Below are 13549 nucleotides of genomic sequence, written 5' to 3' on the forward strand. Positions count from 1 at the left end.
ATTTTTTTGAATGACTAACAAATCATTCAGTGCACTAGAGAAAAACAAGTTTCATTCAGTCCATATGGACAAGAGCTTCTGGAAATATCCACTGAAACAACTCTCAAACAAATGATATTCTAAACCAGAACATTTTGCATATTTTATAAACTCCCAGCTTTAGTTTTCACAAAGATTTTTTCCCCCTACAACGGGAATTTCTACCACAAGCTAGAGGACGTCTAGCTCTTGAAGATGGAAGGCAGCCCCTGCTCCTCTTTATGGCCATTGGCAAGGGCTTTGTGACTCTGGATGTTGTCACATGCTTCATAGAGTGGGGAATGCTCCCACTCACGGCCTCTGGAATCGTTCTCTGCCACTCACAGGGTAGGCTGCAACCTGGCCTTGATGCTACTAAGAGAGTACAGAATGATGTCATCCTTCAGGTTTCCTGTCTTTTCACAACAAGGACTAGCACTGCAAAATGTCCCATGATTTTGCTAGAGTTCATTAGGAAATTTTGTAACTAATTATAAAAATGCCACAGGTGTGGGGAGAAAGCAGCAGAAAGAGTCTGTACCTCTACACAGTGATTTATCACTTAGACCACAACCTTCATGGGGGTGTATTAGACTTACTTAAAAATCAGACTAACTTAGATTATTTTTCTAATTTTTTAAAATGTTTATTTTTAGGGCGCCTGGGTGGCTCAGTCGGTTAAGTGTCTGACTTCAGCTCAGGTCATGATCTCACAGTTCATGGGTTCAAGCCCCGTGTCAGGCTCTGTGCTGATAGCTAGCTCAGAGCCAGGAGTCTGCTTCCAATTCTGTGTCTCTCTCTCTCTCTCTGACCTTCCCCTGCTCATGCTATCTCTCTCAGAAATAAATAAAAACATTAAAAAAATTTTTTTTAAAGTTTATTTATTTTTGAGGTGGGGTGAGGGGCAGAGAGAGAGAGGGAGACAAAGAATTCAAAGCAGGCTCCAGGCTCTGAGCTGTCAGCACAGAGCCCAATGAGGGCCCTGAACCCATGGACTGTGAGATCATGACCTGAGCCAAAGTCGGATGCTTAACTGACTGAGCCACCTAGGTGCCCCGGGACTCACCTAACTTTATTTAAAAAAAATTTTTTTTAATGTTTTATTTATTTCTGAGAGAGAGAGAGAGAGAGAGAGAATGAGCAAGGGAGGGTCAGAGAGAGAGGGAAACACAGAATCTGAAGCAGGTTCCGGGCTCTGAGCTATCAGCACAGAGCCTGATGCGGGGCTCAAACCCACGAACTGTGAGATCATGACCTGAGCTGAAGTCAGACGCTTAACTGAGCCACCCAGGCACCCCTCACCTAACTTTTAAACCTAGCAGGTTATAAATTATCCATGACTCAAATTCAGAAGTACCCTCCTAGAGACAGACTTCTCTAGCTGATAATCCCTGCTGTGGCCAGCCACATTAGTGACGGAGAAACTACCTGAATGGTTGGGTCCCTCAGGTATAGACAGCAAGAAAAAAGTTGAGAACTACTGTCAAAAATCAAAAATGTTAAATATGACCTTATTTTTTAAAAAAGAAACAAATTCGGAGATCTGTGCTAATCATACGGTTCTGTTAAAAGTACTTTTTAATGATCATATAAACGACCAAGGAAAATTAGCATCTACCCTCTGCTTTCACGTAAACATACCTGTGGTCATGGCTTGGTTGGCAGAGATGCAAGCCATGGTGACCGTGTGAGCAGGAGTCTTGTCAGAGAAGCCAGCTCCGAGGGCAGCCTTCAGGAAACACAGGAGTGAAACAGTCACTTCCAAAGGAAGTGTTATGTGGAAATGATGCTTTGAGCACCACTTCTCCATGTGGTGAATCAGGAAAGGATTTGCAGTTAATATTCTACCGAGTAATATTTAGAATAAAATTAAGCCCGTCACAGAAATGGCTCACTCATTTTTCATCCAGCCTTTAACTGACAAGCACTCTTCCAAATTCCGAGTAGTCGGTTTCTAGTGTGGGATCCAGGTTACAACACTCCGCTGTGTCACCTGATTTCTTGGCAGTACTTTGCTCTGAGCCTTTGGGAATATCAATATGTAATTTGATTTTAACTTAAATTCCCAAATAAGCTGAAAGTAAACCTTTTAAATACACCCGATGGAACAATGAAATCGATCATGGAGCAGGATCCTCACCATCTGTGTTCTTGCAACTGAAAGGCTTAGTGGCAAAGCAAAAGTCGTCAACCAGAAAGTGACTTCTAAAGAACTGACCACTCACACATGTAACAGCCTTTCCACTCAGTTCCATGCCTGCCCTCCACTCATTCCTCCTACTGCTAGTCGGTCTCTCTCAGTGACTGCTGCACCCTTCAGATGGCACCCTTAGATCCACTGCAAAGACAACTTGGAAACTTGCCAATATGAAGGACTTCAAATAGTTGAAAGAAACTTTGCAAAACTGCCTAATCCCCAAGTAAGCATCTTACAAATAAGGGTCAGACCAGCTAACCAAATGGAAAAAGAAAAAACTGTCCAGGATGACGATATAATAGTTGCTTCAAAAGAGAACCATTTGAGGGGTTGACAAGAACTGAAGCCCTCCATTAATCTTGCAAGATGGCCTCTACCTCTATCACGATGGCAAAGTAAAAGCTAAACAGAACATGAAGACATCTATTATTTTGCTGTAATACTTACTGGGGAAATTAAACATAAATGTCTGATTCCATTTTTTGCCTAAGTAAAGAATGCATAGCTACAATAAAATATTTCAAAATATTAAAGTTACACTTTAAAAATACTGTTCTCACTGTCCCCCCACCAGCCACCACCACTGCTATTTATTTATGAGACTCTGGTTCCCATTAGGGGAATTCTTTTTTAGTGGCTCTTTTCTGAAACTATTTTAACTATGCTCAGAATAAAGATCTCCTGTAATTTGGTAAAATAAACATGTTTCCAAAGCCTAGATCAAGTAGGCTCAGTGTTTCTTAAATAATTTTTACTTTTTTAAAGTTTATTTATTTATATTTAGAGAGAGGGTGCACACCACAGGAGCACCTGAGCACGCATGAGAGTGGGGGAGGGGCAGAGAAAGAATCTCAAGCAGGCTCCACGCTGTCAGTGTGGAGCCCGACACAGGGCTCAAACTCACAAACCCTGAGACCATGACCTGAGCTGAAACCAAGAGCTGGCCGCTTAACCGACAAGCCACCCAGGCACCCTACTTACACCACCTATGTATCATCATCTATAGAGATCTAAGTGCGTCATAGTAGTGTACATGCAGTATAACCTTATTCTGGCCTTTCCAGGCAGGCTTGATACTAAGTGCCCAACCTACTTTGCTGAAAACGACACCCTGGCATTGGCACGTCAGCCTCTCAATGCAGACCAACTCAAAAGGAAGAAAGGAGCAAATGTCCAGGGGCCAGGGGAGGAGAGCACGCCAGTGGGGCAAATGTAAAGGGCACTCAGGTCGTATGGCCCAATCCTCCTAAGGTCCTTTCTAGCATGTATTACACCCTTGGCCCCAGCTGACTCTTAGCACTGAAAAAGCTTTAAATAGAAATGGTTTCTGGTGAACCCTGTTCACATGCTTCTATTTAAAGGCTGAACAGCTCTCAAGGCAAGCTTAGGCTCTAGATAGCACACTAAGGAAAAAGGAGGAAGGTTCCTCTTAGTTAAGTAGGAGAGCAGGGAAAGATGCAGAGGCCTGTCAGTAAAGTCAGGTTCATGGAACTCGGCATCAGAAGCCTTTAGGATTTCTTATAAACATAATACAGACGACAGGTCCTTACAAAGTTTTCTAGCTGAAGTTACACTGGCTTTTAGGTTACAACACAACTACAGACAGACATCCTCACGACATACTGCCTCAGTGCAACCTTCCCCTGGAGTGGAATGCAACTGGCATTAGCACAAGGCAGGGACAGGAAACCCCCACATGTCAGTCCAGAGCTGAGATTTGCTGACACATGTAAAACTCTCAGACAAAATTTAGGGAAAAACATTATGGCTTTAAGTATTAGAACAGAAATATTGAGAAAATTGAAACACTTGGTATTTAGTTTTCAAGTGCTTGTATAAGAGCCACTTTGTTTTTTTCGGAATACAAAAGTTGAAGGTGTATAATAACTAGGTTGATGCAGTCATAAAATTGTCATATTCAACACAGTCAGAAATGTGAAAGCCCGGGAAAAACCAAAAACATCAGGATGAGGAGAAAAAAAGCATTGTCTGTTCATAATTTTTGCCTGCCTCCCTAACATTCTACAGTCGATTCTGTGGGCATAAGTAACGCCAGACCTTCAGCAATGTTAGCATTTACTGGCAGGTAAAAATGTGGGGCAGAACCAGTACTTCCGGTCCTGCTCATTTTCCCTCCTGGTTGGCAGTGATGGAAATTACTGTCCCCACAGCCGTATGAACACAGAGACAGGGCAGGCACAAAACTAGAAATAAAGAAAATGCTTAACACACTGAAATGCGCTTTATCCAAATAATCACTTTCAAATTGAAACAAAGCCCAGAAGATGTGCTCGGACTATTAATGCCTGTGTGATGTGTCACAGGAGTTTAAAGGTCTGTTGCTATCTCGGCAGCCACCAGTGAACACTGCTTGGAGCTAAGCCAACTAGGATAAAAGTAAACTCCTGTGAAACAGTTTAAAAAAAAAAACCACACACCCTAGGTCTCATCTAGTTAATGGGAATAAATGAATCAGCAAGGATACCTCCAGCAAAAACCATGTTATGAAATAAGTTCTTTGCATAGTGTTGAAATTTTTAGTTAATCAGTAGCTATGATAGCATTATAAAAGCCACATTATCCATACTTTCCCACAATCTCTATTACCCTGAGATAGAAAAATGACCATATCCCAACGCAGCTCAAATAATTGATTTGATTTACAGCACAGAATAAACATATACTAGTCCAGTGCAAGTCATTTGATTTATACTATAATTCTCTTAAATATTAAATAACATTCATTATTCAAATTGTAAACTCTCATTTTAAGTCAAATATAACCTTACTTAATAAATTTTAATAACTTTTGAATAATTCTGTTCATTGAAATTCAAATGGATTCTCCTATCAATCTCTTTGAATAGTAAGAAGTTTGTTTTACTCACCTCTCTAGCCACATTGCTCGTCTTCACTTCCTGTATAACTGTGCCAAAGATGATATAATCAACAACATCCTTTGGGACATTGGTCCGATGCAGCAAACCCCTGAGAGCAGAAGTCCAAAGCAATAAATAGACAGTGGCACAGGTCATCACATAAAACACTGTAATTCCTTTAAAATGACAAGCTAAACAGGAAGAATAAAAAATAATTTTGAGGGGTGCCTGAGTGGCTCATTTGTTTAAGTGTCTGACGTTGGCTCAGATCATGATCTTGTGATTCATGAGTTCAAGCCCTTTATTGGGCTCCCTGCTGTCAGTGTGGACCCCATTCAGACCCTCTGTCCCCTTCTCTCTCTGCCCCTTCCCGTATGTGCGCTTTCTCTCTAAAATAAAACATTAAAAAAAATAATTTAGGGAAGGATAAAACAGATACATAAATATAGTAACGTTAGTAGGAACCAAAGTTTCAGCCAAAAGAGAGGAGAGAGACAAATATAAAATCAAAGAGGTGAAGTAAAATCCCAGTATATTAAATTTAAATTTGGATGATGGGTGATGGGCATGGAGGAGGGCACTTGTTGGGATGAACACTAGGTGTTACATGGAAACCAACTTGACAATAAACTATAAAGAATAAAAATAAAATAAAATAAAAATAAATTTACTTTTGGAGTACCAATATAAACACATGATTTAAGCTATATATTTATCTTGTTCTGCCCACTGATAGAGACTAGAAGCAGTAACACTCCAGTAGGAAAGGAATGAGCCAATCTTGAACTCAGACTTGGTTTCTAAATGCCATTCCCTATTGAAGGAATTAGCTTTTTACTTTTTTCTTAAGATTTTATTTTCTTTTTGAAGTTTACTTATTTGAGAGTGGGGGACGACCAGAAAGAGAGGGGGTGAGAGAGGATCCCAAGGAGTTTCCCTGCTGTCAGTCTGGACCCCGACACAGGGCTTGATCTCATGAACCATGAGATCATGACCTGAGCTGAAACCAAGAACCAGACACTTAACTGACTGAGCCACCCAGGTGCCCCTACAGACTTTTAAAAAATTTTTATTTAATTTATTTTTTAAATTTACATCCAAGTTAGTTAGCATATAGTGCAACAATGATTTCAGGAGTAAAGATTTTACTTTTAATTAACCTCTCCACCCAACACTGGTCTCGAACTTACAACCCTGAGATCAAGAGTCACATGCTCTACCAACTGAGCCAGCCAGGTGCTCCAGGAATAAGCTTTTTAAAAAAACGACTGAGGCCAGGTCTAAGGCAAGACAAGTACAAAGTGAACCTCACTGATCTTTTTTGTGTCAAAAATAAGTACATAAAGACTAACAGGATATCAAAAACAGGAACATGGGTATACACATTTGTGAAAATTCATCAAACTATACACTTAAATTTGTGCATTTTATTATACTCAAATTACACCTCAGAAAATAATATTACACTAAAAAACAAAGGGACATAAGAGCTTGGGGGTGTCTGATTCACTCAATTAGTAGAGTATGCAACTCTTGATCTCAGAGTGGTGAGTTTAAGCCCCACATTAGGTGTAGAGCCTAAGGAAGGAAGGAAGGAAGAAGGGAGAGAGGGGGGGAGAGAAGGAAGGAAGGAAGGAAGGAAGGAAGGAAGGAAGGAAGGAAGGAAGGAAGGAACAAAGAATTTGAAGGAGCTCCCAAAGATAAAATGTGTGAGCTTCAAAAAGAATATTGACTAAGCCCAGCTATAACACAATAAATAAAATGGGGCACCTAGGCTGGCTCAGTCAGTGGACTCTTGATTTTGGCTTGTAAGTCAAGCCCCATGTTGGGTATAGAGCTTACTTAAAAATAAAAAAATCTTTTTAAATGGTTATATATTTTATTTTTTGAGAGAGGGAGGGAGGAACAGAGAGACAGGCAGACAGAGAATCCCAAGCAGTCTCCACACTGTCAGCACAGAGCTCACTGTGGGGCTTAAACTCCTGAACTGTGAGATCATGACCTGAGCCAAAATCAAGTCAGATGCCCAACTGACTGAGTCACCCAGGCAGTCCAAAAATAAAATCTTTATGAAAACACAATAAATAAAAATCTGTAAGTCCTAAAACAAAAAGAAAGAAAAGAAAGAAAAGCTGCTCTTTACAGAAAAATACCAGCCAATAAATGTAGGAGGAATAACAGAATTAGGAAAATCATAAATTTGTAACCTCTAATATAATAAAACAGATCCAGGCAAAACTGGTCAATGAATGCTAAAAACCATCTGGTGAAAGACTGTTGGGGAAGGGGCTAGTCACATGATGCTACGATATCACTTTACAGATTAATTTACTAATTGCAAAGGAAAAAATGAACCTTTATACTCAAAAGATCTGGCAGTCTGACCATCATGGCTGAGTGGTTAGATTAAGCATCACCCATGTCCTGACATGACGGAATACCACATGCCTAAACCCATAAAGCATTCTTCCCAAATTGTTTAACCTGAAATGAATCCAGCCTCTAGAACAGTGTACAGGAAATTCATAAGGGAAGTTAAATATCACCATGAAGAAATCCAGAATATGGGACATTTTTTCAAACAGGTGGCTAGAGTTTTCAAAAGTCAGTGTCATGGGGTGAAGGGGAGGGGGAAGAAAATGTTCTTAATTGAAGAGACTGAAGAAACCTATCCATTTGTAATATGAACCTCGACTGGGTCCTGGCTTGGGGGGAAAAAAAACAATGAAAGAAAAGACATTCTTGGAACAATTATGAGGGGCACTGATGATGAACTGAACAGTTAGAAGTTATGGAATCACTTACAGTTTTAGCTACAGTAACAACATCCTGGACAGCAGAGGAGGTCCTTATGCTCAGGGGATAATCACTTGACCTATTTAGGGCTGAAGTTTCAAGACATCTGCAACTTACTGTCAAATGCTTTATTAAACTATATACATATGGCAAAATGGTTAACAATAATTAAATCTAGGTGGGAGGCATTTAGGTGTTCACTACATTATTCTTTCAATTTTATTGTACATTTGACAGTTTTTAAAACAAGTTGCAGAAAAACTTGCAAAGCACCAGTGTGGGATCATAATCAGAAATTGGCACCGTCATCAGAAATAGGAAAACAAGGGACACCCAGGTGGCTCAGGTGGTTAACCATCCATTCAGCTCAGGTCATGTGCTCCTGGTTCATGCTTAAGCCCGCGTTGGGCTCTATGCTGACAGCCGGTGGGAGCCTGGACCCTGCTTCAAATTCTGTGTCTCCCTCTCTCTCTCTGCCCACTCTCCCTCCACCCTCACTCACACTCTGTCTCTGTCAAAAATAAAATAAACATTAAAAAAAGAAGAAGAAATGGGAAAACAAGCTAGTTTTAGGGAAAAGATAATTTTTATTTTTTAATTTTTATTTATATTTTTGAGTAGGCTCCATGAGCAACATGGGGCTCAAACTCACAACCCTGAGACCAAGAGTCACGTTCTTGGGGCGGCTGGGTGGCTCAGTCAGTTAAGTGTCCGACTTCGGCTCAGGTCATGACCTCACAGTTCATGGGTTCAAGCCCCGCGTCAGGCTCTGTGCTGACAGCTAGCTCAGAGCCTGGAGGCTGTCTTCAGATTCTGTATCTCCCTCTCTTTCTGATCCTCCCCTGATCACGCATTCTCTCTCTCTCTCTCTCTGTCTCTCAAAAATAAATAAAACATTAAAAAAAAAAAAAAAAGAGTCACATTCTCTACCAACTAAGCCCAGGCACCCCGGTTAAGTCTTCTTTTTGATATGCTGCACTTAGAAGGGTCTACGAGGTCAAATTAGGAGATTTGGGAGCGCTCCACATAAAAAAAATAAAGATTAAGTAGATGAGATTTTTTTAAGAAAAAGCATGAATATATAGAAATTCAATGCTATAAGAACTAAAACTTGCCGAACACTTGTAAGAAAGATGAAAAGATCTGTTTTTTTAAAGTAGAGAACAATTGGGGTGCCTGGATGGCTAAGTCAGTTGAGCATCCGACTTCGGCTCAGGTCATGATGTCGCAGTTTACCGGTTCAAGCCCCACCATCCGGCTCTGTGCTGACAGCTCAGAGCCTGGAGCCTGCTTCGGATTCTGTGTCTCCCTCTCTCTCTGCCCCTCCCCCACTTGCTCTGTCTCTCAAAATAAAACAAAAACATAAAAAATATTAAAAAAAAATAAAGTACAGAAGAATCATTCAGAAGATGGAAGGAAAACCTTAAAGGCATAATATTAATAAGTCAAAGGAAGATGGGGTCAAGTATAGCTGACAGGTCGATGCTAGAGAATACAAAGAGACCAAGGCCTGGTAAAAGGCTTGTGCATTTAGTGGCCACAAAGCCATTACAGAGAGAAGCTTCTGAAAGTATGGTTACTGAAGAACAGTAGGAATGGAAATAATTATTATGAGATAAAGGGAAATGGATGGCTAAGAAAAGAGAAGTAATTGGTGCTTTCATTCATTAAGTCTGGCACGAAGAGAAGAAAAGGAACCAGAGGGGCAGAAATGTCAACTGAAGGGCTTTTTCAAACTAGAAGAGACCGGTGGCTGGGTGAAGGCACAGAGGCAAGGCATCGATGAAAAATGAATGAAGTGATTGCTTCACACGCCACTCCCACCGCAGAAACAGCCACGCAGTGTAGGACTCTCATCAAATTACTCACCTATCTCAGTCTCCTGGAACCATATCTAATTTTACATTCTTACCTGGTTTACACATGAATCTTCAGGTCTTATTCCAGATTTCTTTCTAGATAAATATTAGCTCCCATCTCAAATAATCCACAAATATACATTCTACATTTACACTGCTCCAGTTATAACTGGTTAGCTGGCTACAGCACTCATGAAAGAATAGGGTCATACTACGAGGCTGTTTGTCAAGCCTGCAAAATAAACACTCTTGACATCTACCAGCTGCTTGAATCAGTTTTGCACACATGCCCAAAATGAAGCATAAGTAAATCTTGAAAAAGCTAGAAGTGTTTGTTTCTCACCACATAAAAGTTCATATATCCCAGATATGGAAATCCTATTAAACATGTTTCACATGTAAAAATTAGAGTAACAACTAAAATAAAACTGCGTTTACTTACAAAAGTGCCGCTCTAGCCAAATCATGAGGCATCAGCTCCTTATAGCTGAGGAAAGAAAAGAAACAATTTAAAATAAAAGCCTAGAACATTAACAATGTTCTCATTCTATTCGAAATACCTAGAGATACCATCTAATATGCTTCTGCAAATGCACTTCACTTTTTTATCTAATGCAGTCCATCATCCCAATGAGGCAAGAGTAGGACTACCATTTGTCATCCTTAGCAATCTGGCAAGCCCTAACTCCTACCGGGCTGGCTAAGAATGTAACAAAGACGCGGCCCAGCATCTGACTGTTCACCACGACATATGTAAGTAACATGCTCTTTAAAACCAAACTCCACCTCTACAGTTCTCTTTCTTTTTTACTTCATTTCTTAAAATATATTATTTACTTTGTAATGTCCAAAGGGACCTGAGGCATGTTTAGGATGTTTTCAGAAACTTGTTGAAAGAATTTAAGATTTACAACAGAACTGGAAAGGCAGGAAGAGATCCTGAATACCTTTTGCCTGGTTTCCTCTAATGCTAATATCTTATCTAACCATGATGAACTCCAAGAAGTTAGTACTGCTACAATATTCACTAAGCTGCTAACCGGGTCTCAGCAGTTTTTCTACTAATGCCTGCTTACTAGTCTGTTCTAAGACCGCATCCATGTACCTAGCTGTCCTGCCTCCTTTGTTTTCTCCAATCTGTGACAGTTTCTCAGCCGTTCCTTGTCTTTTGTGACCTTGACACTTGAAGACGAGGGTCATGGGTTTGGGGAAGGAGTACCAGGAAGTAAAGTGCCCTTCTCACTGCTTCAGATCAGGATGTACATGACCGCAACGTGACACCACTACTGATGCTAAATTCATCACTTGGGTTAAGCAGTGTCTGCCAGTTTTTGTTGCTATTTTTCCCTTTCTGCACTCAATTTGAGTACAGAAGTGAGTTACCAGTCCGGACCTCACTCAGAGGGAAGAGAATTCAGCTCCATTTTCTACTGGCAGGAGTAACAAAGGATCTGTGGACATGTTAAAAGCATCACAGTAATTAATAAGTATTTGGGGGGAGAGAGTTTGAGGCAATGCAAGTATCTTGTTTCTCAACATTTCTCGCCTACTAATTTCAGCATTCATTCATACATCTTCCTTGTAGCAATTACTACTGTGGTGTTCCACTGGGGATTTACTTATTTTCCTCATTCCTTCTATATTTATTGGCTGAAATTCTTCAGTAAACATGATGTGCCCCTTCTCTCTCATTTATGTATTTATTCAATTATTTATTTATGTAACATTAGACTCACATATTTATTCTTTGGGTTATGATGTAATACTCTGTAATTTATTTTATTGATCAAATTGTTCTAGCTTTCATGATTAGAAGTTATTTCAGGTTGGTCCCATGTCCTTTTCCCAGGCCTTTTTTTTTTTTTAAAGCACTTCTTGACCTGTAAGCACTACAAAATGCTCCAGCCTCATCATGTATTTTCTTTGGCTCAGCCCTGGTCATTCTTCTAGGTGGCCCTGGTTCCTTATATTGAAGAATAGAATTTAGAAACCAAGATCTGGGTGTAAACTCTATTTAAATGTCAAAATTAAATTCCCTTTAAGTCAAAGATTCAACCATTGGATTGAATAAGAAAGTTCATTCCTTAAGTTCCTGTAAATCAAAACCTAAAACTCCAAAAATGTTTTTATTTTCACTCCAAATCACAGAAGAATTATCCATAGTTTTCCAAATCTTTCACGGGTAAAATCGGTTCCCTCAAATTTAGAACAGAGTAATCTGGGGAAACATTGTGTGTCAATTTTAAAATGTCCCAAAAATTATTTATCATTTTACAATGTTAACTCTCACGTTCCTACACCCTTCCCCACGAGGACAATTAACAGACTCCCAATCCCACTGCTGGCGTCCATTTCTACAAGTGTTTCCCAAATGCCCTCCGCTTAAAAGAACCTGGTTTTTCAAACAGCACTCAAGTTAAAAAGCAAACTTCCCTCATATTAAAGAGAAAAAGATCTTTTTCCACCCAGAAAATGATCTATTATAGAAGACCTATTTGTTACCTCAGTCATAACATCAATCCCATGACTCATTTGTCTTCTTTATAAATTCTTCTATTTTTTTGTCACCTTTGTCCTTTACATAAATATTACCTTGAAATTTTTTCTTTCTTTCCTATCAAGTTTAATTTCTTATGTTGCTCCAAGTTTATTGCTTCTCTGTACCACTTAGTTGCCTATGAACTCTGTCATCTTAGTTAAGATCCTGAATTAGACTAAAACACAATCATAAACAACAAAAGGAACCCCACACCAATGTGGTGAATATCTCAAATCAAATTTTATGCAAATGCTAATTACAAAAGAAAGTGTTTATACATTGTAAATAAATGATATAGTTGAACACGTTCCAATTTCTTTTTTTTTAACTTTATTTTTTTGTTTATTTATTTATGAGAGACAGAGACAGAATGAATGGGGGAGGGGCAGAGAGAGAGAGGGAGACACAGAATCCAAAGCAGGCTCCAGGCACAGAGCCCAATGTGGGGCTCGTCTCCACGAACTGTGAGATCATGACCTGAGCCGAAGTCGGACGCTTAACCGACTGAGCCACCCAGGCGCCCCTACCAATATCTTAATAATTAGTAAAACAGCTGGAAACAAATATCTACATAGTATACAAGCAATCCTTACAAAAAAAGGATGGTCTTCCTGGCCTAGAACTTTCTGCTCTTGATTGAACTTTCTTTTTCTACCCTGCTGCTGTGAAGTACAAGGAACATCTCCTGTCCTCACTTTCCTGCCGCTACGCTTCAGATTCTTTCGGCTACTGCTCTTGTGTCGGTCCAGGAAAAAGATTATAGAGAAAAATGGGTTACTCTACTGAGACAAGAGAGCGAGTGAAGACACATCACCACCACTTACTTACAGCATTACTTCTATAAGAAATACTCTCTAGGTTCTCAGCTATATGTTTAAAAAAGAACATTTCCTGTGTACGTGTGTGTGTGTGTGTGTGTGTACTCACACACACACAGAGGTATGTATCTTTGACAAACAATGGCATTATACACACTGCTCTGCATCTTGCTCTTTACACTTAACATATCCTTCAAAGTTTCTAGATTAGTACATATTGATAGGCCTCACTATTCTTAGCAGGTGCCTAACATTCTCCAGTGCATTTTTAAGTTAGTGACTGCTTGTTCAAAATATGAATATCAAAACAACCTAAACAAAATAGAACTAGTTTCATTTAGTTTGAACCTCGTTACCAAAGTCCATTATCAGCTTTTGGACAGACTGGGCCCCACCTGGGGATAGAAAAGGAGCAGACAAGTCTAATGAGAACAGCAGTTTGG

The 13549-nt window shown here is 39.8% G+C and overlaps 1 protein-coding gene across 3 annotated transcripts in view; it reads right to left on the reverse strand.

The window, feature by feature from the left end:
- HADHB (hydroxyacyl-CoA dehydrogenase trifunctional multienzyme complex subunit beta) overlaps positions 1-13549 on the reverse strand; it is a 37931-nt gene that overhangs the window by 9214 nt on the left and 15168 nt on the right. For all 3 annotated transcript variants that reach the window (XM_077774190.1, XM_077774191.1, XM_077774192.1), the window contains exons 5-7: positions 10192-10236; positions 5104-5203; positions 1660-1747 (exon numbers count right to left, since the gene is read on the reverse strand). In XM_077774190.1, the coding sequence (XP_077630316.1) occupies positions 1660-1747; positions 5104-5203; positions 10192-10236 (233 nt within the window). The remainder of the gene's footprint in view (positions 1-1659; positions 1748-5103; positions 5204-10191; positions 10237-13549) is intronic.

Source organism: Crocuta crocuta, unplaced genomic scaffold (assembly GCF_008692635.1).
Source record: "Crocuta crocuta isolate KB4526 unplaced genomic scaffold, BGI_CrCroc_1.0 scaffold246, whole genome shotgun sequence".
Lineage (NCBI taxonomy): Eukaryota > Metazoa > Chordata > Mammalia > Carnivora > Hyaenidae > Crocuta > Crocuta crocuta.